The sequence below is a fragment of the Solea senegalensis genome, linkage group LG14, assembly GCF_019176455.1.
Source record: "Solea senegalensis isolate Sse05_10M linkage group LG14, IFAPA_SoseM_1, whole genome shotgun sequence".
Taxonomy (NCBI): domain Eukaryota; kingdom Metazoa; phylum Chordata; class Actinopteri; order Pleuronectiformes; family Soleidae; genus Solea; species Solea senegalensis.
The window spans coordinates 14,588,333-14,614,075 of NC_058034.1; the positions used below are offsets into that span (position 1 = coordinate 14,588,333).

Here is a 25,743-nt window from a genome sequence, read left to right on the forward strand (position 1 = left end):
CAGACTTTTGTGAGTTATATTTAACAAGAGAGCTATATTTTAAGTAGGACAATCCTGTTTGGATGTTATTATTGCAATGTACTGTATTTAACTGCATTACATTGAAAAAGCTTCTGATAAGACAAAATCTTTGGCATATGCAATTAAATATTATTACTACTACTTTTAGTTGTAGATGTAATATGTAATGATATGCTGCTTGTAATAATAGAACTACGCCTTATATTACTGTATAAATACTGTAAAAATACTTTTTTTTGTAAAGCACAGATACTATACAATCATGATAGATAGCATCATCATGATGATCAGCAGGTGACTTGTACCAAAACATAGATAAAAGCAAACTAGAAATCAAACCAGTTTTTGATGTTTATTGGGAGGTCATCAAGTCAGTTTCTATATATATTTAGAATTTTGAATTGGTTATATTTAAGTTTCAGTGTAGCTTCTATTGCCAAAACATTGTGAGTGTCGTGACACTTTCACATTTACCCTGACCAATCAGCGGTCGACTTTTGCTAACATAGATGATAGCCAATTAGAATCAAAAGCGGCTTCTTTGGCCCGCCCCCTCGGGACGGTCCTTCAGGCAATCAGCGTCACCTGTGGGCGGGACTATGTGGTAAGCTTTTACCTGCTAACACCAACACACAGTGACAGAGTCAATGACAAGCTACCGCTGGAGACACTAAAAGGTAATGATTAATAATTCCACTGTTATGAATCCATAGTGCTCACCGTGTTGTTTTTATCGTATTTAGAAAAGAGCTAATATCCACCTGATCAGCAAAACTGTGTAACAGGCTAGAAAGAGGACGCTATTTCCACAGTGTTTGCTAACGCTGTAAGTGTTTTCCTCTCTTCCGCTTTAGTTTCCTCTTTATTGTTTTATTTATTTATTTCTTGTTTACCAGTTTTGACCGAGAAGATGTGGGAATAAAGTGATAACTTAAGTGACAACGTAATATTCTCTTTTCTTTACTTTTGCTTTGAATAAGTTGCTTCCCCCAGTAGAAATACATATTGAAAGCATGCCTGTTACACAACCTTTGTGTAATAAGATTTTATTTAAACATATATCAGTGTTTTTAGCTTGCTGACAAGTATATTACAGTGCAGTCATAACTTGTATTTTCCGTTTAAAGGAAATACTGTTCATGGATAAATAAAGATATAAAAAAAGATAAAATCAGAGGTTGCAAAACATGTACTCCACAGTTGCACAGACGTCTGCAAAGATGCAAATAGACTAATATACAAAACTAGGCTAAATTCTCAACTAGATTTGCAAAGGAAATTAGCCTGGCACAAATCACAGTCTAGATCTACAGATCATTTGTTAAAGCACAAACATGAAGAAGGTGCCTGAGTGTAAGGGAATTCTCAGAGTGACCCAGGTAAGCTGTTCAGATCAGGAGGATTTCAGGATAAAGTAGGGGATTGACCGTCTTCGACAGATCACACCAGGCACAAGAAAAAACAACCTTTGTGTAGCTCTTTTAATCTTCCATTTAAGCTTGATTTTTCTGCAATAGAAAATGTTATCTTCTGTTGGAAAATAGGGCTAAAGACAAAATGTGTGTCAAAATATAATTTTAGATTAATTATTATCTTGACCTGTACACATCGTTTACTACAGACTGAAGAGAACATCTTTGTTTCTCACAAATCTGTACAAATATCTTGAGAATAAAGATGTAAACATTCTCAATGCCATCACAAATTGTATTGTGAACGCAATTCCTGTCAAAAATAATCTTAAGTGGATATTTGGCCTCAGTTTTGTTGTGCTACCTAAAATACCTAATAATACCAATAAAACCATAACATATTGTAGAAAATATAAAAAATATAAAAACAACACAAATAAAGAAGTTGTACAATAAAAACACACCCAGGAGCCATCTATTCAAACTCACAACTCCATTCAATAATATGTATATATCTGTATATTCCAGGGCTACATCATGGTCAGGTAGCTGTTGGGAGCCATGGGCCTGTTTTTCAGACAGCTCGTCCTCCTGCTCTGGAAGAATATCACATACCGCAGGAGAAACAAGGTGCCATTTATCATTTCCCAGAAAGAAAATTAACATTATATTTTATATTCTATGATTGTGGTATGAGACTCAACTTGAATACATAGCACAAATAAATAATTACTTGTTTAATTTGAAACAGCTGTTCTATAAGACACACAACTTCTGCTGTGTCTCTGGCAGAAGTGAGTGACGGTCTTTTTGTATGTGAAGTTAACAGCTGACATGTTCTCCCCGTGCAGATCCAGCTGATCATCGAGCTCCTCTGGCCACTCTTCCTCTTCGTCATCCTCATCTCTGTTCGTCAGTCGCACCCTCCTTATAAACAGAGCCAATGTGAGTGACATTATGTGTTCTGTCTTCTCTCACGCACTTACAGGTCCAGAAACTGGCCCTCTGACAACCAGCTAATGAGTATTAGCCCAGTCACTGATCCTTTTGCCTGACACGCACTTTTGTTTTTCTGACCTGCTTCAAGTTCTTGACCTTATTCCATTAAAAAAGTAGAAGACAACAATAGACAGAGCCTTGCAGAATGTAGATGGGGTTATGTATTCCTTTCATACGATCACTTTTGTGTACAGGTATTCTCTTGTGTGTTAAGGATTGAATAGTTGTCCACTAGCAAGTTCAGGTTTTCAAGTATGAAAAACAGTATGATAAAGCTCAGTCACTCATGCTCACTTGTTTATCTTGTAATTTGATATTACAAGATAATATCAAATTATGGCCTTATAAGTGTACAAAAGAAGAACAGTATTTTTTCAGATAAAAAAAGGCTTATTGTTTATCAATATTTTCATTGTTTCAAGATAATCTTCTTGTTCTGGACTGTACTTGTTACAGGTCACTTTCCAAACAAAGCCTTGCCATCAGCCGGGGCATTGCCCTGGATTCAGGGCATAATCTGCAACATCAACAACCCCTGCTTTCACAGTCCCACACCAGGGGAGACACCAGGACAATTTGGCAACTTTAACAATTCCATGTAGGTAGACAAAAAAAAAACACACAGACACACACACGCACAGTTGGTTCATGTACTATTCTAAGATTTAAAAATTTGCAGAAAGAAATCATTGTGTTACTGTTATGTTTTAAATTCATGTTGTGTTAAATTAAGACAGGCAGTAACTACGCTGTAGACCAGAAAACTGACCAGAATGCCGTTAGAAAGTAAATTAGTAAGTTACAAATTCTGAATAAGCATAATCAATAATTTGTAAAGGTGACATATTAAAGAAGAATGGCCATACTATTTGGTACCTTTTGCTGTTGTATCTTTTAGCGTGTTGTAAACTTATGTTGTAAATTGCATGAAGTTTATGTAGCAACCACCTATTTTCCAAACCATACCTTTGAAGTTTCTGGATAATAATCTCCTTTCCAGACAACAGCTGGATTAATTCATGCATGCCACTGTAGCACAGAAATGAATGTCAAATTAAAAAAAATAATAATAATTTAAAAATCAAATCCATCACAATCGCAATTGGATTTACCTATTTACAGTAATGTATCACTGGAATGATAAGTTAATGCTTCAATATCTCCTTCCAATAATAATTAATAGGAAGGAGGTCTTTATGCAAACATTTCCAAGTTGCAACCCCAGTTTGACTGTTGAATGAACACACTATTGAATTAATTCATCTTGAAAAAGAAACAGGGATGGGCATGTTTTGCTTTCTGCTATTCTGCAAACTAACATATTAGAGTCAGGAAAGTTATTTATTAAATTATTGTGAGATGTACCCCTTTATCTAAGCAGTGTTATTATCGATTAAATTGAGATTACGGGCTCTTTAAAGATCTTCTTTCAGCTGCTTGTGTGAATAATCCAGCTGATAGAACAAGTATGCTAGGTAGCAGTTAAATAAAAGTAAACTGATTTTTTTGTCTCAGTAAGGACTCCTCCTGTTGCTCTGTTCCCACAGACTGTCTCGTCTCTTTGTGGACACCTTTACTGTTCTGTCCTACAGTGGAAACCGGAGCTTTTCGAGCTTTCAAGACCTGATGGGAAGCATCCGGAGGCTCAGAGAAAGACCTGGAGTCTGGCCAAGTACTGCAGCCTGCTTGATTATCTCTAGCACTGAACTGAAGGGATGCATCGACACTGATGCACACTGGTCTCTATTTTACGCAGGAGGCTTATTCAGGAAAAAGAAAAAATTATGAACCTGGAGAAAACCAGTAGTTCTTAGCTCTGTGTCAGTGAAGTAGTAAACAAGGCTATGGTGTGCTGTAGTACAGGGAGACAGGGAGTATCTGCGTCAGTGAGGTTAAATGTTTAGTGATATATTGCAAATTTGCACAAGCTTCCTTCTCCATTAAACAAGCAAGCCCAGACAGCCAGAAATATCTAGTTTAATGGGAGTACCCACTGCAGACAATCATGGGTTGGAGGTTCAAAAGCATTGAAAATTCATGCAGCGTCTGTTTTGATCTAGGACATTTTTGCAGGACTGATTGGTCACAGGGTTACAGTGAAGCCACAAATGGCTTTGAGCAGGTGTTAGATGACTGGCTGAATGTGGTCATTCATTGCTGTTGTGAAAGCAGCACAGTGTTTGTTCAGCCTCTCAAATACTGTAGGCAGATTAAATTACAAGACTACCCCAGACAAACTGCCGAATGAATGAAAGAGGCCTCTTCAGGTGTTTATACCACATTGAGCGATGGAGGGAGGATGTAAATAATATTTTTAACTTCCAGCTTAAGTCACTTTTGGTGAGTAAGTGAACGAACCACTGCCACACACACGATGGACAATGCCTGATTAAAGTAATGATAGCAAGTAAATATATTATTTATATAAATAAATTATTTTAATAGATATATTTTAGCATCAGTTGTTTACTTTTATAAAAAAGATAAAAGAGACCAATATTATTGAAATAAAATCAAAGTATTGCTTGCCATCTATTACCTGAAAGGCAACAAATGGGTTTATATTTCTGTGCCTCCCACAGTTGAAACAGTGGAGGATTACATGAGAGCCAATGAGACACTGTCCACCTTCCTCCTGACCAATGGCAGCCTGTCACCTGCCACTGTTGACCAGCTGATGAAGGCTCGTCTTAACTTTCAGGTGAGGTAAGATGTAATGTATAGAAATAAGGTCTCCTCTAAGTGAATTTTCCCAAAGATGTAAAATAAGTTCAGCGAAAAGTGTTGAAAATGAGCAACACATATTAGTAACTTTTAATTTTTTTAAATAGGTTTACTAGGTCAAATTTAGAATTTTGTATATTTAAATAAATTGCATACATAAGGTGCTATCAACCTAAATGGTAATTGGAGTTAAGAGGAAGTTTAATATGTACTTAAATCAAAATGATCTCATGCAGGTTGCTGCAGCTGGAGCTCAGATGCAGCTGAAGGACCTGGTGTGTAATGCCACCATGTTAAGACAGTTTCTTATGGTGGATGGAGGACAAGCTGTGATGAATGATCTTCAGAATCAGCTGTGTAACCTGCCTGCCGACATTCTTCAAGAAGCTGAGCGCCTCTTTCTCTCTCAGCTTGACTTCTCCAAGTTCTTCACGGTGAGAGTCAGTGGACAGGGAAACCTACCATTTACAGAAGATACAAGTGAAATCCAGAGTGAGTCTGTTGGTGCCAAGAGTAAATCTGTCTGTTCCTTTGTCCCGTCAGAGAGATCGTCTGATGGCGAATGCTAGAGACATCAGGGACATCAGCCAGTCTGTCACATCAGTGTCCCAGGAACTGGCTGTCCTCATGGATGACGTAAGAACATTAAACTGCTAATTATATTTGTCTGGTTTTAGATAAATTAATAGCCACTTCAGAAAGGTAGAATCATCACCATGGAAACACATGAGGTCATAAAGCACATTTATCCATTTAACAAAATCATGGATTTGATGTGATGGCAGTGAAGATATCATTGTTCAGATAATAAATGTCTGCAAGGGTTCAGTCCACAATGAATGTAGTGTATAAAAGATGCATCTAATGCAAGATGCATTGTATACAAACACTTTTTTGTTGCTTTGTTTTATAGTAATCATATTTTCACTACTGAAATGTTTGTAATTTTTTTGTCCCATGCTTTCTTCTGGCATTTTCCCCCTATGGTTTATCTTCCCTCCCCTACCTTCCCTTCCGTCTGTTTTCCTCCAGGTTTCCTCCCTCTCCAGCTTTGCGGAGATGAGTGCTGCTCTCCGTCTTCTGTCTCCAGAGAATCGCACAACACTGCCCAAAAAGAGCTTTCAAGCTTTTTCGAGAATCATGTGTGGTCACCCTGAGGTTGGCGGTGAACGAATCCCATCACTCAACTGGTATGAAGACAACGACATCAAGTCCTTCTTAGGCAAAAACGGCACTGAGGACTCTGACACTGACCGTAACAACGACACCAGTAAGAGGCTGTCCAGATCCGATCATGTGATGTGTATTTATTTGTTTACCTGTAATACGACATGATATGAATTTAAAGTTGCTGCCCATAATTGGTTTCTAAAGCTAATTTTACCATAAACCCTCTACACATCCTGATATAAGTCTATGAATATTGTCTGGAAAAATAACTAAGTTTGTTGTTTGGTGAGATTTGTGTGCATGTTTGTGTCGCGTCAACGTCACTTGTGCTCTAATGTCACTGTTCAGGACCATTCAAGTGTGCACATGAGTGAATAATTGATTCCTTGCATAACTGTTTTAGAGTGAAGTAGTTGCTCTAAAATCTGGCAAGTGCACTTATAATAATCATAGGTGATGTTTTGATCTGTTGTAAAACCAAAGCAACACCCTTCCCTTGTTGTTTCACCTGTTATTTTCATCTAATATTTGTGTCATTTGGTCTTTTCTCTCCTCACTGCAGCTCCTTTCTGTAAAGCTTTGATCCATGGTCTAGAATCCAACCCGCTTTCTCGCATCGTGTGGCGAGGAATCAAACCTCTCTTTATTGGAAAACTGCTGTACACACCAAACACTCCTGTAATACAACAAGTCATGAAAGAGGTACAGTACGAGAGCTTGTGAGAGACTGTAACCGATGTTTTGTCAGACACTTCACTTACAATTGTAATATACACTAGTATCTATCATATATGGTTACTGCCAAAATGGAAGGCATAATAATTATAATTCATAAAGTGTTCATGTGCGTATAATCTGCATAGGAATAAAAACTGACTGTAGGCCTGTGTAGGAGTTGGCCAAGAGGAAACATATAGATGGAGAAGCGGATTTGACCCAACACTAAACCTTGGGGCACTCCATTGAGAGCTCCTTTTGCTAAAAGACCTGAACCATTGTAGATCTGAGCTATATTCCAGTGTACCCGAGTTTCAAGATGGTTTCGGAGGATGTCATGTTGTCATTTTTGACATTATACTGTACTCTGTTGCTTTACTTGTTATAAGACAACTTAATGCATAATGGAATAAAAGCATCCATTAGAAAACTGCAATTTGTGTCTTTGAAAGATGAACAAAACCTTTGAGGACCTGCAGATCCTCCAGCAGCTGAATGAAGCCTGGATGGAGGTGGGACCACGCGTCAAGAACTACATGGAGAGCAGTGCAGAGATTCAACTGCTGAAGGTCTGATTCACCAACTGCTGCCAATGTTGTGACATATTTACTGTAAAAATTGTTCTTTCATAAAAATCTGTTTGTTTGTGTATGACAGGATTTGTTAAGGAGGCCAGAAATTGCAGTACTGGTGAACCTGCGTTTACAGAACACGTCATGGACGGCCTCGCGGATCTCTCGTTTTCTGTCCACACCCTCACCAGATGCCAGCAGAAATCCAGGAGCACCACCAACCTGGTTGGACATCTACAACGACGTCAGCCACACTATCTCCACTCTCGCACAAGTCACTGAGGTTCTTTATTCCTGTGTTTCTTTTCTTTTTTCCATTCTTCTCATGCAAAAAGTATAGACATGTCAGACCACTAATGGAAATAGATACAACAGAATTTTTATATTATGTTTTTTCCTGTCATTTACCATTCATATCTTTTACACTCTCTTTTTCCCACTGCAGTGTTTCTCTCAGGACAAACTGGAGGGGCTAGAAACTGAGGGTCAGTTGATTGTCAGAGCTTTGGAGCTTCTGGAGGACAGGCAGTTTTGGGCCGGTGTCGTCTTTCTCCTGCCTAATTCCTCATCTCCTGAGCTGCCGCCCCACGTCACCTACAAGATCCGAATGGACATTGATGATGTTACCCGGACCAATAAGATCAAGGACAAGTAATGAAAAAAGATTGGAATTTCTTTTCCCATAGTTGTAGAGATGTAGGGAAGATGTAGAGCCCAGGTGTGGGCTGTATAAACACCATGGATTTGCCCTAAATTACAGATTACACACTTTTATTGTACTATTACAGTCAACTGTATAGTTACCTACTTAAGCCAATACAGTTGTTCTACCAGTGTTTTACCCATTTTTGAATGGGTATATTTATATTTGTATTGAAATTTGAAAGAGTATTTAATGTTCTACTATTCACAGTTCTCCTCAAAGAATCTTGTACCAGTTTTGGTCATTAGGTGATAGGATTGTATTTTCCGAATACAAGTTTGTGTAATCAATTACACAAACTTGTATTAATTATTTTTCATCAGTTTTAAGACAACTTTTGCAACAGGAGAGTCTACTTTTCTTTATGCTGACATTCTCTAGCCACCTACATAAAAAAAAAAAAACAATAAACACAGATTTGGTCATTTTTCATCAGGTTTTGGGATCCTGGCCCAGCAGCTGACCCATTTAATGACATGCGCTACATCTGGGGTGGATTTGTTTACGTCCAGGACCTGGTGGAGAGCGCGGTGAGTCGAGTCCTGACTGGAGTTCGACAGACTACTGGCATCTACATCCAGCAAATGCCCTACCCCTGCTATGTGGACGATGTGTAAGTTTTATGTCATTCTAAATAATTCCGATTTTATGAACCATCTCTATGAGTACATCTACAGTGTACTATTTGAATGTTTCTTTAGTAGGTTCAGAGAGATCAATTTGAAGTAAAACAGTACAAATATGTTGATGCAACTCAGCAACCTTTTTTTTTTCCTCCTGTTTTATCAGTTTCCTACGAGTACTGAACCGTTCCCTGCCACTCTTCATGACGTTAGCCTGGATCTACTCGGTTGCTATGATCATCAAATCTGTGGTGTACGAAAAGGAGGCAAGGTTGAAAGAAACCATGAGAATTATGGGTCTGGGAACAGGAACTCTGTGGCTCAGCTGGTTCATCAGCAGCATGGTTCCTTTCCTGGTCTCTGCAGGACTTCTCGTTACTCTGCTCAAGGCAAGATGAGCTCTAACTCCGCAATTATTGTTATATGCATCACCTACTAAATGGCAGGCTCGGCATGTGCAGTAGCATGCATGGAAATTGGTGCTTTTTGAAAGTGTTGTGGTGGATGTTGAAAGGACAGACTGCTATATATAGTCCCTGTTAAATCTTTTGTTCTTGTCCCTCATCCTTTCAGTGGGGGGACATCTTGCCGTACAGCAACCCAGCTGTTGTCTTTTTCTTCCTCACTGCATTTGCTACTGCCACCATCATGCAGTGTTTCCTCATTAGTACTTTCTTCTCCAAAGCAAACCTAGCTGCTGCCTGTGGGGGGCTCATATACTTTGGCCTTTACCTGCCTTATGTACTGTGTGTTGCCTGGAGGGACCACCTCAACAGCACACACAGAGTTCTTGCGGTGAGTAAATTTGTTGTAAATACAATAACAAAGTTTGGATGTGTGAAGTTCTCAGGGAAAAAAAGTGACTCCTGGCTTTTGAATGTTAATGCAATTATTTATTTACAGGCAGTTATTGTACTAGATAAAACAATAATAATTCGCTTTTCTTTCCTCAGAGTTTTCTTTCTCCTGTGGCGTTTGGATTTGGCTGTGAGTATTTCTCTCAGTTTGAGGAGCAAGGTGCGGGCATCCAGTGGTACAACATGCGCTCTAGTCCTGTGGAAGGAGACTCGTACAGCTTCATGATCTCGATTACCATGCTTTATGTTGATGCCTTCATCTACGCCACTGCTGCCTGGTACATCGAAGCTGTGTTCCCTGGTACGAATACACTCACTGTCATGGAAATTTGATCTGACAACCACAAAGCATTAAGTTTGAATTAAAGCTCCCAAAAGTGTATTGGACTAAAATTAATTTCCTCAGGCAGAATCTGTCTTTTTTTTCTGTCTAATACAAATGTATTTACTGTTTGAACAGAATATTTCTTAATGTTTTTGTGATACAATAGGTGAATATGGGATCCCGAGGCCTTGGTATTTCATCTTCCAGATGAACTACTGGGGTGGAGTTCCCTTGGAGGCAGGCATGCCAATCCCACCAGCACCTTCAGAGCAGGATGAAAGTATGTTAGATTAGAGTAAATGTTTTTAATTCTAATTGTATTAGCCATGTATTTGTGGAAGATAATGAAAATTCATAAATTAAAATGTATTGTGAAGATATTGAAAATTAATTTATTTCTTAGGATGTGGTGAAACTGGATAATATTTAAGGCATTTAAGATTTAAAACACCAAATGTACAACATGCACAATAGTGTATTTCATACATTTAAATTGCACAATGGTCAGTAGGCTGATGCAGGTTTGTATTTGTAAACCTTACGTTTTTGTGGAATTGGGAAGAAAGATCACAATTCAGATTTTTAACTGTGTTGAAGAAGACTGTCATAAGACTTTTTGGGAAAGTCATCCACCCCTTGTTTGATCATGTATTCTCTTTTTTGTGTCTCTGTCATCAGATCACATTGAACCAGAGCCCAGTAACTTAATCCTGGGTGTGAGCATCAGAAACCTGGTGAAAATTTACAAGAGGGGAGCAAAACTGGCAGTCAACCACCTCAATCTGAAGTTTTATGAGGGACAGATCACCTCATTTCTTGGCCACAACGGAGCCGGCAAAACAACCACCATGTGAGTAGAGTTGACTGAAACACAACAGCACTGAGCCAACTATTATGTTCTTTTAGAACAATTTAGATTTTTTTTTGTTTACGAGGATCAGATGCAAAATATTTGCATTTGTGCTGTCTATGTATTATGAATGTGATAAATTAGAAAGAGTTAAAATGATTCATTATGTGCGTATGTTAGATCTGTTCTAACAGGCCTGTTTCCTCCTACCTCTGGAACCGTATACATCAAGGGGATGGACATTCGCCATGATATGGATATCATCCGAAGGACACTGGGAGTCTGTCCACAACACAATGTCCTTTTTGACATGTAAGGTTCCCCTCTGCCATGTCTGCTGTCTTCTGAAATTTGACCCATTTTTCTAAATAAATAAGACTACAGATGTCTTACTTCAGCTGGCAATTTCAGTCAATGATTCATTGTTACAGATTTTCATATAAAGTCAACTTGTGTTTGTCTGTCTGCTTTGACAGACTAACTGTGGAGGAGCATGTCTGGTTTTATGGAAGTCTGAAGGGTTTATCTGAAGCTGAGGTGAAAGATGAGCTGGACACTCTGCTGGACGATGTGGGTCTACTACACAAACGGCATGAACAGACCAAAAACCTCTCTGGTAAACACACTAACTGTAAATGTATTAATGTAAAAGGGGTAAAACATTTTTTAATTAACTCTTTCAATTTCTGTTCCATCAGGTGGTATGCAGAGAAAACTGTCTGTGGCAATAGCATTTGTTGGCAGGTCTAAGGTGGTTGTTCTGGATGAACCTACAGCTGGAGTCGATCCTTACTCTCGCAGAGGGATCTGGGATCTGTTACTCAAATATCGCAAAGGTGTGTGAGTTGTGTATCAATGATCGTGATGTGGGGTTAAGCTCAGAAGCCTGATATATTTCTTGTAGGTTGCAAGAACATTTACCCTGCAGAAAATCTACAAATACCCCCTTTACATGTGTTTGGGGATCAAAAGGATGTTGCTTTTTACGGTACTAGAGTCTAATGGTTAAACCCAGGGGAAGAATTCACATGTCCTAGACCAGTTGCTTTATATGGAATATAATAATCTTTTCTTTGATTGAAACAGCAGAACGGTTTCTTGATTGGCATTATTACAAAATATACCATGATTTTAAAAACTGACCAGGTTCAATTTTGAAAGCTTAATAGTTCTGCTATAACAATGTTTGTGCTACTGTTCCTCAAATAATTTTTGCTGTCGCTCACCTGAAATATAAACACACCTCTTCCTATGTTTCTAATTGACCTGAAAAACACAAATATCAAGACCAAGAAAATTCATTTCTCTCATGTTTTCTCCACAAGACCGGACTATCATCTTGTCCACTCATTACATGGACGAGGCAGAGCTGTTAGGCAATCGGATCGCCATCATCTCCCAGGGGAAGCTCTGCTGCTGCGGATCACCACTTTTCCTGAAATCCCAGCTAGGATCAGGATATTACCTCACTGTGGTGAAAAGGGAAGGACTAAACACCAGCACTCCCAGCAATACCAGTATCTGCACCAGTACTGGTACTAGCACCAACAAGCTGCCTCCACTCAAGGTCTGGTTTCTTAACTTAATTTTAGATGCTAAGATTTTATTTGTATGAACTGCATTAAAGGAAAGTGAGTAAAACACTGGAAATAGCAATACTCACGCAAAACATAATCACTTTAACATGCACACTTTAACTTCCTTTTCAACAAACCTGTAGAGAAGTGACATTCACCTGCTTTGGTCCCCACTCAAGTCTCACAGCAGGAGTCTACTCTTCTTTCTTTTCTTCTGTGCTTCATTTCCTATTTTTTATTTTAAGTGGCAGGGCTTTTCTTTGTGTTTTTGTATCAAAGCGATATTTTTAGACACACCCAAAAAATCATGAACCGAAGACTTGAGAGAAACTGTTTTCAGTCTTTACTCCATAATTTTATTTATCTTATCTTATTTATCTCTGTTGTACAGCACTTCGTTTCAGCTGTTTTTAAAGTGCTTTATAAATAAAGTTGGATTGGATTGGATTGGATAATCCACAGCTGTAATTTATTTGCATGTTCTGAGCCACTATTTTCTAACATATACTGTATATATTCTGCATTTGCTTTACATGCACTTAAACTCTGTTTCAGGATAGTGAGTCATCACTGAGTGAAGACACTGGTCTCGGAAGTGAAGACTGCAGCTCAAGTGAGTGTTTAGCAGCTAAAAGCTCATTATGTGGCCATTTGGAAATGCATTTTCTTTTGGCACCGGTTTTGTATTAAGTAATTAATCATGAAGAGATCTTATTTTTTTTCCCCTCTCTGGTTGTTATCATCATCCTTATCATCATGGCAGACCTGGCAGCATTGCTTTCCCTGGTACATCATTACATCCCAGGTGCAAGGTTGGTGGAGGAATCAGGACACGAGGCAGTGATCAACCTGCCGCAGGTAGCTGCTAAGGACAGAAGCCTGGCCATATTTCTGTCCGAACTGGACCAGAGGCTTCCTGAAATGGGCATCAGCAGCTACGGCCTTTCAGACAGCACACTGGAGGAGGTAAAACATCAACATTTACATTGATGTATTAATAAAGAAGTCACCACCTACTAACAAAAAATAAAAAAAATCAGCAAATTTATTGCAGACCAAAGCAGGTGAACACTGCTCTTGGTCAATGTTTGTACAAAAAATAACATAAATGCTTTTTTTAAGCAGATTTTAATCTTTTATCACAGCCTTCCTTCCATTAATTTTCAGATTTTTTTGCGAGTGGCCGAGGAAACGGGTGTGGATGCTGAGCCTCTGCTGCAGGCTGAATCTCCCCTCAGCCAACAACCATCAGCAGGACAGAGAACAGAAAGACAGCCTGCTGAAGAACCAGAGACGGGTATGCACTAACACTCTGGCTCATATAGTAGTTATGTGTGTACATACCACACGGTGTGTCCATGTATACTCGGTACATGTCTTCAATTATGACTGTTTGTTTCTATACTGCTGCCAGGAAGGAAAAGGCTTCATAAGCAAGGTACCCTCACATCATCAGTTACTGACAGTCATGATATAAACTTTCTTTTCAGTTAACATACAAATATTTGCTAATATTACCATCACTCGTCTTTAAAGCTGCAGAGTGAAACATTTTGTGATTTTTGTTGTTGTTTATTATTCTGCGTCCGTTTGGTCTTCGCGAACAGAAACATTTAACATTGTTTGTACACTGCATCCTTCATCTGAAAACTCTGTCATGCAATACTGTCAGACCTGACTGAGGGAGCTTTTGTGTGTACAGTGGTAGTGCAGGGGCGGATGGGGACAAGATGCATTCTGTGCATCCTGTCAACCTGCTCAAAGAAAGCAGTATAATTCACCTCTAAGTTTTCATGGGCGCATAGTTGTGTTTTCAGTCATACTTCAGTCCGTTTGCAGCCGCTTCACGACATTGCTGTTGCCTCTGTGTGATATAAATTAAATCACCTCCTGTATCACCTCCATTCAGCACTGCATGAACTCATTTGACAATATTTTGAATGTAACGTATATATTTGTTTACATTGAAAGATACAGACTACTACTGCTATTTAAAAGTGATTTAACCACTTTTCCGTTTATGACAGTAAGTACACACCAAATTCAATGTATTAATTGTGTCATGTCCTGCTCCTACTACAGTTAAGCAGGCTGTAGTCTGACTATTGTCTCCATCATATTAAAGGTGGTTGCAGTATATCAAGTATACAGTATAAGTTCTCATCCTGTGCCTTTTCTGTTCACAGAGCCGCAGGAGACTGACTGTCTGAGTGGAGACGGTCGAGGTGGGATCCCCCTGACTGGCTGGTGGCTGACCTGGCAACAGCTGAGGGCTCTCTTTGTTAAACGTTGGCTTTATGCTCGGAGAAGCCGTAGAGGCATCTTTGCTCAGGTGACCCCAAGTACCAGCAACAGATTTTTTTAGAAATGGTCTGTGCTTTTTCTCTTAGTCTCATAGTGTTTCTGTTCATAAAAATGAGAATTCTGACATCAATTAGCTGACCAAGAATATTTAGCTGGCTATACTTGTTTCATGTTTAGGTTTGGTATGTATATTGATCATGATTCATTACCAGAGAAACATGTTCAAAGTCTCTGAGCTGAAGTTTTCTTCACATTTCAGGTCGTTCTACCTGCCATGTTTGTCCTGATTGCCCTTCTCTTCAGTCTCATTGTACCGCCGTTTGGGAAGTACCCTGCTGTACAACTGCAGCCGTGGATGTACGGACAACAGTACACCTTCTTCAGGTTGGCCTCCACCAGTTTGGTTTATCCTCTCAAATGTGAAGGTTTAATTCTATGACATAACAGCTAATTTTCATCCCTAAAAATCTGTGGTTTAACAGTAATGATGCCCCTGGGAACCCAGCCATTGAGAACTTATTGGAAGCTCTTCTGGACCAACCAGGCTTTGGTACCAAGTGCATGGACACTGAGGAAGAAGACAACGGCACGTAAGACGATCTCTGTAAACACAATAATTTCCCTGGCATCAAAGAGTTAGTGACAAAATTAGTGGTACAAACGTTATGAGACTGCTGAATATCATAATATGCTTTAATAAATAAGAAAAACTTAAATATAAATATACGATATTAGATGCAATTAAAATCCATGAGTACATTTTTATATAATTAAAACCAGTTTTGGTTAGGATCCAAGTATATTGACCTCAAAAATAGTCATTGCATGTTTAGCATAAACATGAACAGATCCACTTATAACAGGAGGAAAAAAAACTGTAGAGATGAAAACATTCTGAAAGTCTAGTTTTTTGATTAAGGATATTAAATAATCCATCACTTAATTAACTTCTGCCTTTGAAGTAATCTGTATACGTCAATGTTTTTCATTCAGGCAACTTTTTCATGTTAAAAGCAGATAAAAAATCTCTATGTTTACTGCATGTTCTTTGTGCAGGAGCACTCAGTGTGAAGATGAGCGGGGTGGTCCGTTCATGCGACCACAGGTTTCTTACTCCACCTGGCAGATGTTCAGCAGAGGCAACTGGAGCCGAGACCGACCCTCTCCTGAATGTCAGTGTAGCACAGAGGACGTCCGACGGATGCTCCCCGACTGTCCGCAGGGAGCGGGTGGACTGCCACCACCACAGGTGAGTGTAGTAATGCAATGTTTCAGCTTGTGTTGAGTGAAATGTACTGCAGAATGTGTCTGTCCCCAATTTTCAGTGGAGATCTTTTAATGTGTTACTTTACAGATTAGGAGACTGACTGGAGACATCCTCCAAAATCTGACCAGTTATAACATTTCTGACTACCTGGTCAAAACCTACTCTCAGATCCTCAAGAAAAGGTGCTATAGTGACAAAAATACAGTTTCAAATCTTGAATTGTAATTTTCTTGTCTTCTAGTCGTGATTATTGGTCAGCTTCTTTTTCTGAGTGGATTTCTTTCTTTCTTAATTTACAGCCTGAAACAAAAGAAGTGGGTGAATGAATTCAGGTAAGCTGTTGGGATGAAACACACAAAAACACTATTTTGGCAGCAAAATAGAGTTTTTGTGCCTACGTTTTGAGCCCTTTGTCAAAAATTACTTTGTTAAATTTCTGTGTTGCAGATATGGGGGCTTCTCTCTCGGGGGCAGAGCCACACAGACTTTACCTCATGCTAATCAAGTCCAAGACGTGATGATGGCAATCAGGACTCGTTACAGAGTAGCACAGGTATAGTGAGGTCTTAGGCTTGTTTTATCATTCCTTATGTTTTTGTGAGTCTTATATAATGTGTGTTATTTCGTCACAGAACAGTTCACTGAATAATCTTTTGAACCGACTACCTGATATTCTTGGAGAACTCCACAGTCAAAACAATGTCAAGGTAAATGTGTGTCTGTTATGAGTCTTCAGTGGAGAATTTTGATATAAAACGTTTTGTGCAAGGTGTTTCTTTCTGTTGTACTTAGGTGTGGTACAACAACAAAGGTTGGCATGCTATGGTGTCATTTGTCAATGTGATGAACAATGGCCTGCTAAGAGCGAGCCTGCCGCCAGGGCCAGAAAGAAGGAGACACGGCATCACTGCCTACAACCACCCACTCAACCTCACCAAAGAGCAACTCACAGAAATGGCCATGTAAGATTTTTTTTTAAATGTTTTAAATTTTGAAGAATTAGCCAACATGATGTTCCATCATGCAAGAACCTAGAGTTGCCAAGAGTTTGATTTATAAAAAGTTTGGATGAGTTTGATAAAGTTTCATCAAGGATTGGACTGATTTAAATTGTTAAAGTGACATTTATTTACTGTGTGTGTTGTTTACCCACCTCTGTGCCACTTTTCAGGATGACAACTTCAGTTGATGTTCTGGTTTCCATCTGCGTCATCTTTGCCATGTCTTTTGTGCCGGCCAGTTTTGTCCTTTTTCTGATCGAGGAGAGGGTCAGCAAGGCCAAACACCTTCAGTTTGTCAGCGGGGTCAAACCGATCCTCTACTGGCTGGCCAACTTCACCTGGGATATGGTCCGTACTCGAGAGAAAATCAATCACACACCCAACAGTTATGTTTTGAAATTCCCATTTAATTTTGTTATTCAGTTCCAAATCACAACCCATTATTACAAGGCTCTTTACACATTCACTCTTTAACACCTCACAGCTTCCATGATTATATTTGTGTAGAAATTGAAATCAGACCCTCTGACTTAAACCAGCCCAGTGCAGATCCTTTAATCTCAATTACATGCAGCCTGTGCCATTATTCTAGTACACATGCTGTATAAGAGAAACATCCTCTGGTTAATTATCCCTTGTATTACAGTTGAACTATACTGTCCCAGCCACCATGGTGGTACTGATCTTCATCAGTTTCCAGCAGCAGTCGTACGTGTCTGAGACAAACCTGCCCGCTCTCATCCTGCTGCTCCTCCTCTATGGGTATGTTTAATTAAACTCACCAAAAATCACCTGTCATAAAATCAGACCAGACTGAACGATCAGAGCTCCTAAATCAGTCTAATGAATTACTTTTACCTCACGTTTCATTTGAATGAAGTTATTTCAGAGTCTTCCTGTTTAAGACATTACAAACTGTGAGCTTCCCTAAAACATAAAACATACCTACTGTAACTACACAGGCTAACATATTTGCTGTAGTATAATATTTTCTGTAAAGTATTTACTTATATGAAAACGTCTTCCACATTACTTAAATGAACTAATATATTCATGTGAGTTTTCATCTCTCTATTGTCCCAATTAAATGATTGCCTTCCTCTTCCTCTTTCTGCTTCCTTCGGCTCAGCACTAACTGGATAACTTAATTGTCCTTTTAGGTGGTCCATCACCCCTCTCATGTACCCAGCGTCCTTTGTTTTCACCGTCCCCAGCACAGCTTATGTGGTTCTGACCTCCATCAACCTCTTCATTGGAATTAATGGCAGCATCGCCACCTTTGTCCTGGAGCTGTTTGTAGATGAGGTAAAAAAAAAATGCACTTGTCAGGACAAACAGGAGACGGCATGTAATGAATAAGCCAGAGTTAAAACTAAAGAAAAACTCTCAGCTATAATAAATCAGAAAGCTGCTGTGTATTGAAGCTGCGTTACTGTTCACACTGTTGTCATCAGCTCAGGATTGCATGCAGTCATGTCAGTCTTTGTAAGAATTTTTCAAGTTAATTGTCTGAGATATATGATATATGTCCACAAACGTCAAGTGTGGCAGGACAGCCAGTAATGATCAATAAAGTGACACAATAACAATGTGTACAGTGTTCTTAACACATTTTAACTTCTTTCCAGCATCTGAATGAAGTAAACCGGATCCTGAAAAAGGTCTTCCTTATTTTCCCTCATTTCTGTCTGGGGCGGGGCCTCATCGACATGGCCAAAAATCAGGCTATGTCAGACGCCTTCCAGAGACTGGGTATGAAGCCACAGGGTGTTTATTTCTGCTCTACACACTGTTAGACTCACACAGGTCGACTTTGTGTGTAACCTCAGAAACATTTCTGCATCTCATAAATTACCATTGAAGCACATTGTGTTGCTAAAATGCAGTGTTTATGTCCAGCCTATGTTTCCACCATCCTAGAGAATGTATGTTTATGTATTACATCTTTTTATGAATACACACTTGTCTTTCTTTCCTTCTGTTCCAGGCAGTAAACAGACTCTGGATCCTCTACAATGGGATTTTGTCGGGAAGAACTTGTTTGCGATGGCAGCTCAGGGTGTTATCTTCTTCATCTTCACCATAATGCTGCAGTACAAGTTTTTCATACGCTTCAGGTATGATTTAAACTGCTCCAACACCAATAGAGAAACCTTACTTTAATATGAAATAACTGTAGAGATATTGTATTTAGTAATGAGATGCGCATATGTTACAGCTTGTGGTCCTCCTGTGCTCTTGAATGTCTCTCTAGGCCGTGGTGGGTTGAGCCCGAGATGCCTCCTCTTGCTCCTGAAGACGAGGACGTTGCCAGGGAGAGACAGCGGGTCAAAAGTGGCCAAGCCCAATCAGACATCCTCACCATGATTGACCTGAGCAAGGTACAACCGGCACCTGAAAAGTTCAGCGTTCTCTTTTATGAAGATCTCTTTTAGGGAAGCAGTGTTGGTCAAAATCATCAACCTAAGTTTATCCACCTATTGATTGTCACTGACATGGAACTAATTGCTCATTCAAACTGCCTAAATTATGTCTGTTTTGACCCTTGTGTATTTTTCATGAACTTACAATCCACCTTCACCTGTCATTCATTCACTTTGTTGAAAATAATTATCATATCTTAAGTGTTTTCTGCCACAGAATTGTCATTGTAGCCTTCTTTGTGTTTTTCAGGTTTATAAATCAGGTAAGAAGCCGGCGGTGGATCGCCTCTGCCTTGGGATTCCACGCGGCGAAGTGAGAGATTTTTCAGATCAAATGCAACTCTGATAATGTCATAGTTAATTTAAATAATACATTTACGCTGTGCCTGTCATCAGCTGTAGATACAGCCATAGTCATTGTCTACAATTATTGCTTGTTATCATGGTTTTATCTATGAGTCAATTGGAAAATGTCTAAAAAATTGTGTTATACCTGATACTGATGACTGTAAAGGACATGTCCTATGTTCTTATAGAGGTTCTTATATGGAAGTTGTGTTCTGTCTGTCCAGTGCTTCGGTCTGCTGGGGGTGAACGGAGCAGGGAAGACATCTACATTTCGCATGCTGACTGGAGACACACCTATCACCTATGGAGAAGCTGTCCTGAACCAGTACAGGTACAAATGGTTTCTGTCACCCCGTTATTCAACTTGAACCAGTGAACTTTTTTTTCTTTGACAGGAAACACTAAATACAAAAAAAATTCTTAATATATTTATAGATAAAAGGCTGGTATTTGCAACAGGTATTCACTGTTTTGGCATTCTTCAGCTTGAAAATAAGCTAAAAGAGCACTAGATGTAGTTATACAGTAGTAGCAGTAATAGATGTAGAATAGTTTGAGGAAATTAGTACTGGAAATTGAAAAGGTCCTACCATGGTTGTGCCAGTGCTCCGGTTATCCATATGGGACATGTATGTCTGTCGGTATTATAGTCATTAGAGACTAAATTCACTCAGGTCAAATCTCCGTCGACCATTAAAATGTCCAGAAAGTGTTTAGCATGTAAAGCATGTTGGCTCACCTCTACGTTACAATAGAATCAAGAGTAGTCACACCAGCATTGATATTATTAGTGGTAGTTTTAGTAAGTTACTGTATATTAGCAGTGTTGGTGATAAACTGTGTTTCCATGTGGTTCTCTTAGTGTCCTGAGAGAAATGGAGCAAGTCCACCAGTTGATGGGTTACTGTCCACAGTTTGACGCCATCAGTGACCTGCTGACAGGTCAGGAACATCTGGAGCTGTACGCTCGCCTGCGCGGAGTTCCAGAGGAATCTGTTTCCAAGGTAAAGGAACAGTTAACAAGCTCTATATTCTGTTCAATATAGAGTTAGCAATAAGGCTAATCACCTTAAAATAATCCAAGTTCTGGTTTTCTTCTCCGTGCTGCAGGCATTGTGTGAATGCAGCATTGCCCCACATAGTATACTGCACTATGATGTTGCTGATTTCGAGATGTCTAGTTTATTTTCTGGTCTCAGATTCAGTGGCCTGTTATTTGTAGGTACCTGTTTTAGCTACAGCATGCAGGAGGGGTTGCTTTCTCTCTTCTCTATCTCTGTCCCTCCCTTTTTTATAATCTAGTCATTGGGGTATTGGTCCATATGTCCTTATGTGTAGCTTGGCAGGTTTTTCAAGCATCTGTCATAAAAGCATGGCTTCTCTGTTGTGCTACAGGTGGCACAGTGGGGCGTGAAGAAACTTGGACTGACACATTATGCTGAGCAGGAAGCTGGAGGCTACAGTGGAGGCAACAAGAGGAAACTCTCCACTGCTATCTCCCTTATTGGGGCTCCACCGGTTATATTCCTGGTGAGGATCAAACTAGTTCACGAAAGTGTTTTCCTCCTCCTGTAGTTCATTTCCATCAACATAATATCACCTGTTGAATTCCACATGTAAGTAACTGTAGTACGGCATTGGCTCATTTTCTTTGGGAAGAAGTGTCCACTACTGTATGCTATGCTAAACGAAGCACCTGACTTACTAACATTGAGTGAATTAAACCAGCTCTTCTCATGGACGCCATTTGGAAACATTTGGGTCATTTCAATTTGAACAATTTGTAACAACTTTTACTCTGAAATGCATATGTACATACAAATTGGTTGGCACAAATCCTTTCTGAAAAATAAATGTAGATTTTACTGTCTTTCTTTGATTTGTCTTTTTTTATGTCAGGATGAGCCCACCACTGGTATGGATCCAAAAGCCAAACGATTTTTGTGGAACTGTATCCTGAGTGTCACCAAAGAGGGAAGAGCTGTGGTTCTTACCTCCCACAGGTAGGAGGATAAGTAAAGTACATACTTAGTACTCATGAGGACTTATCTTGTACAAGGCTGTAAAGACTGAGACACAATAGCAGGAGGACCTACAAATCCCTGTAAAAAAAACCCAGACATGAGTCATAAGTATTTTTAAGCCAAATCAGTTGTTGATGTGAGGATGACACAGATATTTAAGTCTTTTCTGCTTTGCAGCTCAGTGTGTACATGCTAATAACTTAATTCCTGTGTGTGTATGGTCAGTATGGAGGAATGTGAGGCTCTCTGCACCAGAATGGCCATCATGGTGAATGGCAGGTTCCAATGTCTGGGCTCTGTTCAACACCTGAAGAACAGGTAAGCACACAGTACATATTCTGTGTAAACACAAGTTGCCCCCAGACATTGTATCAGCTATTGCACCTTTTGTTGTCAGTGAAGCTAGTATTTTAGGAGAATATTGCCTTTACAGCAAGGAGATCCGAGCCTTGCGTGATCTCTAAGCTAAGTGATGAATCGTGACTATTGTTTCTCTCTGTCCTTGATCTTTCAGGTTTGGCGATGGCTATACCCTCAACCTCCGTTTGTCAGACGCTAACTCGAATCCAGACTCGTGTCCCGTCAGCGCATACATGAAGAACTCTTTTCCCAGCATTGAGCTGAAGGAGCGTCACCACAACGTGCTGCAGTACCAGCTGCCCTCCCATGCCTGCTGCCTGGCTCAGGTCTTCGATGTGTTGGCTAACAACTACGGGGAGGTGGGCATTGAAGACTTCTCGGTTTCACAGACGACTCTGGACCAGGTGAGGATGATACTGCAGCTGCTCTTAACTCTCTCTCAAACATATTTTTATTTAGTAGTTTGGTTTTTATAAAAACACATTTTTTTTGTCATACTTTTAATTATAAACATGTCTGTTAAATTCAAACCATTGTCACAGACCTTTGCCAAGGCTTAAACACTTTGTCACCTGCGTTTGTATATTTTCACATCCACTGCATCCAGAATACTTTCTGGATCTGTATCGAACTTTACCTCCTTGTAGCTATTACTTTCTTACATAAGCATAACAAAATTCATCCTGTTATTATAAGATGTTGCTGAGATATACACATCTGAACTTGTTAAATGGGACTGAACCATGTTAAATTTAAATTGCGCCAAATCTCTAATCTGGATGAAATTTAGAATTTGGTCTGATGGTATAGTTGCTTCTTTTCTTTTTTTTTACTCATTATTGGGATTTCTTGAAAATGTAGAATGTAGATTCTTAGGGAAATTGTATACAAACATACTTGGGTGATCACCTACTCCTCACAAAAGATATTACATTACATTACATGCCATTTAGCAGACGCTTTTATCCAAAGCGACTTACAATAAGTGCATTCCAACATTTGGGTACAGGTAAGCCAAACTATAAAGTGCTAGTCATAAGTGCAATGTACAAGTAAGTGCTTTTTTTTCCCATTTTTTTTTTGTCATCATCGTTGTCTTAGTCAAGCTAGAGTCGAAAGGTGTGTAATATATGTGTAGATATCAGATTGATCCTCCAAAAGCTGTAGACTGAAGTTGCAAACAGAAGAACAGACATTCACACAGGAAGTGAATTCTAGTGCTCAAAAAACTCCCCTGTGCTGCCCTCCCTCAGTCAGGTCTGATAGTATTGCTTGCCATAACCCATTTTTAGGTGACAGATGCAGCATAAAAACATTGTTTCTTTTCAAAAAGCAAACATCGCCAAAAGAAAGCTCATGTCAAATGAGATTTTTATATAAACGAATTGTCTGACATTAAAGCTGGCCCATTCGTTGTTGTAGGTGTTTGTCAACTTTGCCAAAGAGCAGACTGATGACGGCTGCCTCACAGATGTGCTCATCAGCAATGGGACAGTACAGAGCAACCAGGCTGGTCTGCCCGCCAGGGTTAACCCTCCCATCATCCAACCACAATCACCAGTCACATCGCCTCAGCAAAGCAAGACCACACAACAGCATGCGACACCATCTGACAGCAAACCCAAGGGAGGGAAATCAAAAAAGACCACATCTAGTAAGTGTAAATCTAAAGAAGACAAATCTACAGGAGAAAACAGCTGCTGTATGGCTATGACCAAAATACCTCAGCCAGTAGAGCAGAACCAGGAGATGTGTCCAATAAGCCGGAGGAGTAGCAGCAGTTCATCAGACATCAGTAAAGGTGGAGTTCAGGGAGAACCCAGTGGATCCCCACACAGAGGACAGAGCTCCAGTAAACATCCTTCTGCACTTTTTATAGTCGGCAGCAACACACAAGACAGTGATCTGTGAAGTTACTGGTGAGCACAGGCAAAGGAAGCAGTTTGGACCAATTGTAAGCAAAGAAACTTTTATTCATTTTATATTTATTTGACTGTTGCTCAGTGTTTGCTGCAAAATCAATATGTAACACAGGAGCAACTGAGCTGATTTGGAATCTCAGTATGAAGTTAATGTTAGGAAATATGGAATTTTACAGTTATCAGTTAACTAAACTGACTCTGAGTTTAGTTATAAACTCAGAGTTTAGTTAACTAAAGGCCTCAGTTAGCAACAGTTACACTTTCCTAATAATGGCTTCGGTGCCTTGATTGCTCATCAACCAATCCATAGCTTTATACCCTTGATTTGGGTTTTATCTACGTCTCATCGTCTGTCCAAAATTAGAAGTGATAGTTGATAGGATAATATGTAAATCTAAATGTAAAAATCAATGGTTGGTGTTCCTCAGGGCTCAATCATTAGACTTGTCAGTCTCATCTTTATTACAGAAAGCACTTTAAATAAGAAAATGCTGCAAACACTCATAAAATGTCTCTACTTGCAAGTTTATTCTTGTATAAACATTTAATAACTAAGTGTTTTGTAAATCAAGAAAAAAACAAAACTTTTTTATGCTCTTCATTTTGTGTCACTCTCCAAATGAAGGTCCATAAACCTCATTGAATTGTCTCACAGTATTTATAAAGTATCAAGTCCAGGTCCAACAAAAATCATCACAACGTCACCTATGTTTTACCAATTGCTCCAAATTATGTGAAAAAATAACAACGGCAGCATTCAGTTTGAGCTTTTTATTATTATTATTATTATTATTATTGTTATTATTGTAAACTTAAGTTTGTTTGTTTTTTTAATAACCCTTTCTTCTATCAGAGAAATGACACAGCTGGCAGAATGTCCAAAGCAAGTTGTTACTGCACTATAATGCACAGTTACATATTTATATCATCGCATGAGACAGCAGTTGATTTTCATTCCCGAATACAAACTGCTAACATTAAAATAAAAAAAATAAATAAAAAAAAGATGGAATTATGCAAAACCTGAACAACAAGCTGGATTTATTCAACTGGTGTATGCTGTAAATGTGTTTGCAAATTCTCCGAATGTACCTTTAAGCTCCTGAGCCTGAAGAATTCTACTTGAATATTAGTAAATCTATTCTAGTATTTATTGTACAGTACATACTAACTGTACGAGTATTGAAAAAACACGTATATATGTGTGTTGTGAATGGTTTGTCCTGAAGGAAAATAAAAAATATTGTTTCCTGTATCAACTTTTAAAATATTGTTGTTGTTTTTTTTGTTATTTATTCAACCAGGAATAGTTGTAACCCTGACAGGGCAGGGTTACAACTATACCAAACACTCCTATTACAGACTTCAATTTTAAAAAAACTTAAAAAGTAAGGAAATTTGTGTTTGGTGAATTATTTCTTTGTTGTAACAATGCTTCTTGGCAATTAATCTTGGAAAGCCTGTTTTTTCCCTTTTAAATGGAGCCCCATGTGTGAGGAAAATGCATCTGCGTGTCAATGCCAAACTGCTTATTGGCAATTTAA

General features: G+C 39.1%; 1 protein-coding gene across 3 annotated transcripts; it reads left to right on the top strand.

Annotated features, from left to right (window-relative positions):
* Positions 1-7: 7 nt before the first annotated feature.
* abca7 (ATP-binding cassette, sub-family A (ABC1), member 7) lies at positions 8-25,686 on the top strand. Of its 3 annotated transcripts, XM_044044221.1 has the most exons (50): positions 8-698; positions 1,962-2,063; positions 2,285-2,378; positions 2,889-3,030; positions 3,980-4,104; positions 5,015-5,133; positions 5,393-5,590; positions 5,700-5,792; positions 6,189-6,426; positions 6,889-7,028; positions 7,496-7,612; positions 7,701-7,898; positions 8,061-8,266; positions 8,755-8,931; positions 9,108-9,330; positions 9,515-9,736; positions 9,895-10,099; positions 10,290-10,403; positions 10,802-10,973; positions 11,154-11,285; positions 11,450-11,589; positions 11,672-11,809; positions 12,299-12,540; positions 13,106-13,163; positions 13,314-13,516; positions 13,718-13,847; positions 13,965-13,988; positions 14,737-14,882; positions 15,114-15,238; positions 15,337-15,444; positions 15,911-16,103; positions 16,209-16,303; positions 16,421-16,453; positions 16,569-16,674; positions 16,754-16,828; positions 16,914-17,083; positions 17,293-17,470; positions 17,769-17,884; positions 18,283-18,427; positions 18,751-18,874; positions 19,110-19,239; positions 19,377-19,503; positions 19,796-19,858; positions 20,118-20,224; positions 20,756-20,897; positions 21,289-21,423; positions 21,793-21,896; positions 22,143-22,235; positions 22,432-22,681; positions 23,700-25,686. In XM_044044221.1, the coding sequence occupies exons 2-50, from the start codon at positions 1,995-1,997 to the stop codon at positions 24,186-24,188; spliced, it is 7,173 nt and encodes a 2,390-aa protein (XP_043900156.1). In that variant the 5' UTR covers positions 8-698; positions 1,962-1,994; the 3' UTR covers positions 24,189-25,686. The 3 variants fall into 3 exon arrangements, with proteins under 3 accessions (XP_043900156.1, XP_043900157.1, XP_043900158.1); XM_044044222.1 differs by lacking the exon at positions 13,965-13,988; XM_044044223.1 differs by lacking the exons at positions 8-698; positions 1,962-2,063; positions 2,285-2,378; positions 2,889-3,030; positions 3,980-4,104 and having other exon boundaries at positions 5,075-5,138.
* The last annotated feature ends 57 nt before the right edge of the window (positions 25,687-25,743 follow it).

Excerpts from the sequence above, each read along its gene's own strand:
- abca7 (XM_044044221.1), top strand. The coding sequence starts at position 1,995 with ATGGGCCTGTTTTTCAGACAGCTCGTCCTCCTGCTCTGGAAGAATATC. Across the intron at positions 10,404-10,801 it reads ACCTTCAGAGCAGGATGAAA|ATCACATTGAACCAGAGCCC; the intron begins GTATGTTAGATT and ends CTCTGTCATCAG. Across the intron at positions 13,164-13,313 it reads AAGTGAAGACTGCAGCTCAA|ACCTGGCAGCATTGCTTTCC; the intron begins GTGAGTGTTTAG and ends TCATCATGGCAG.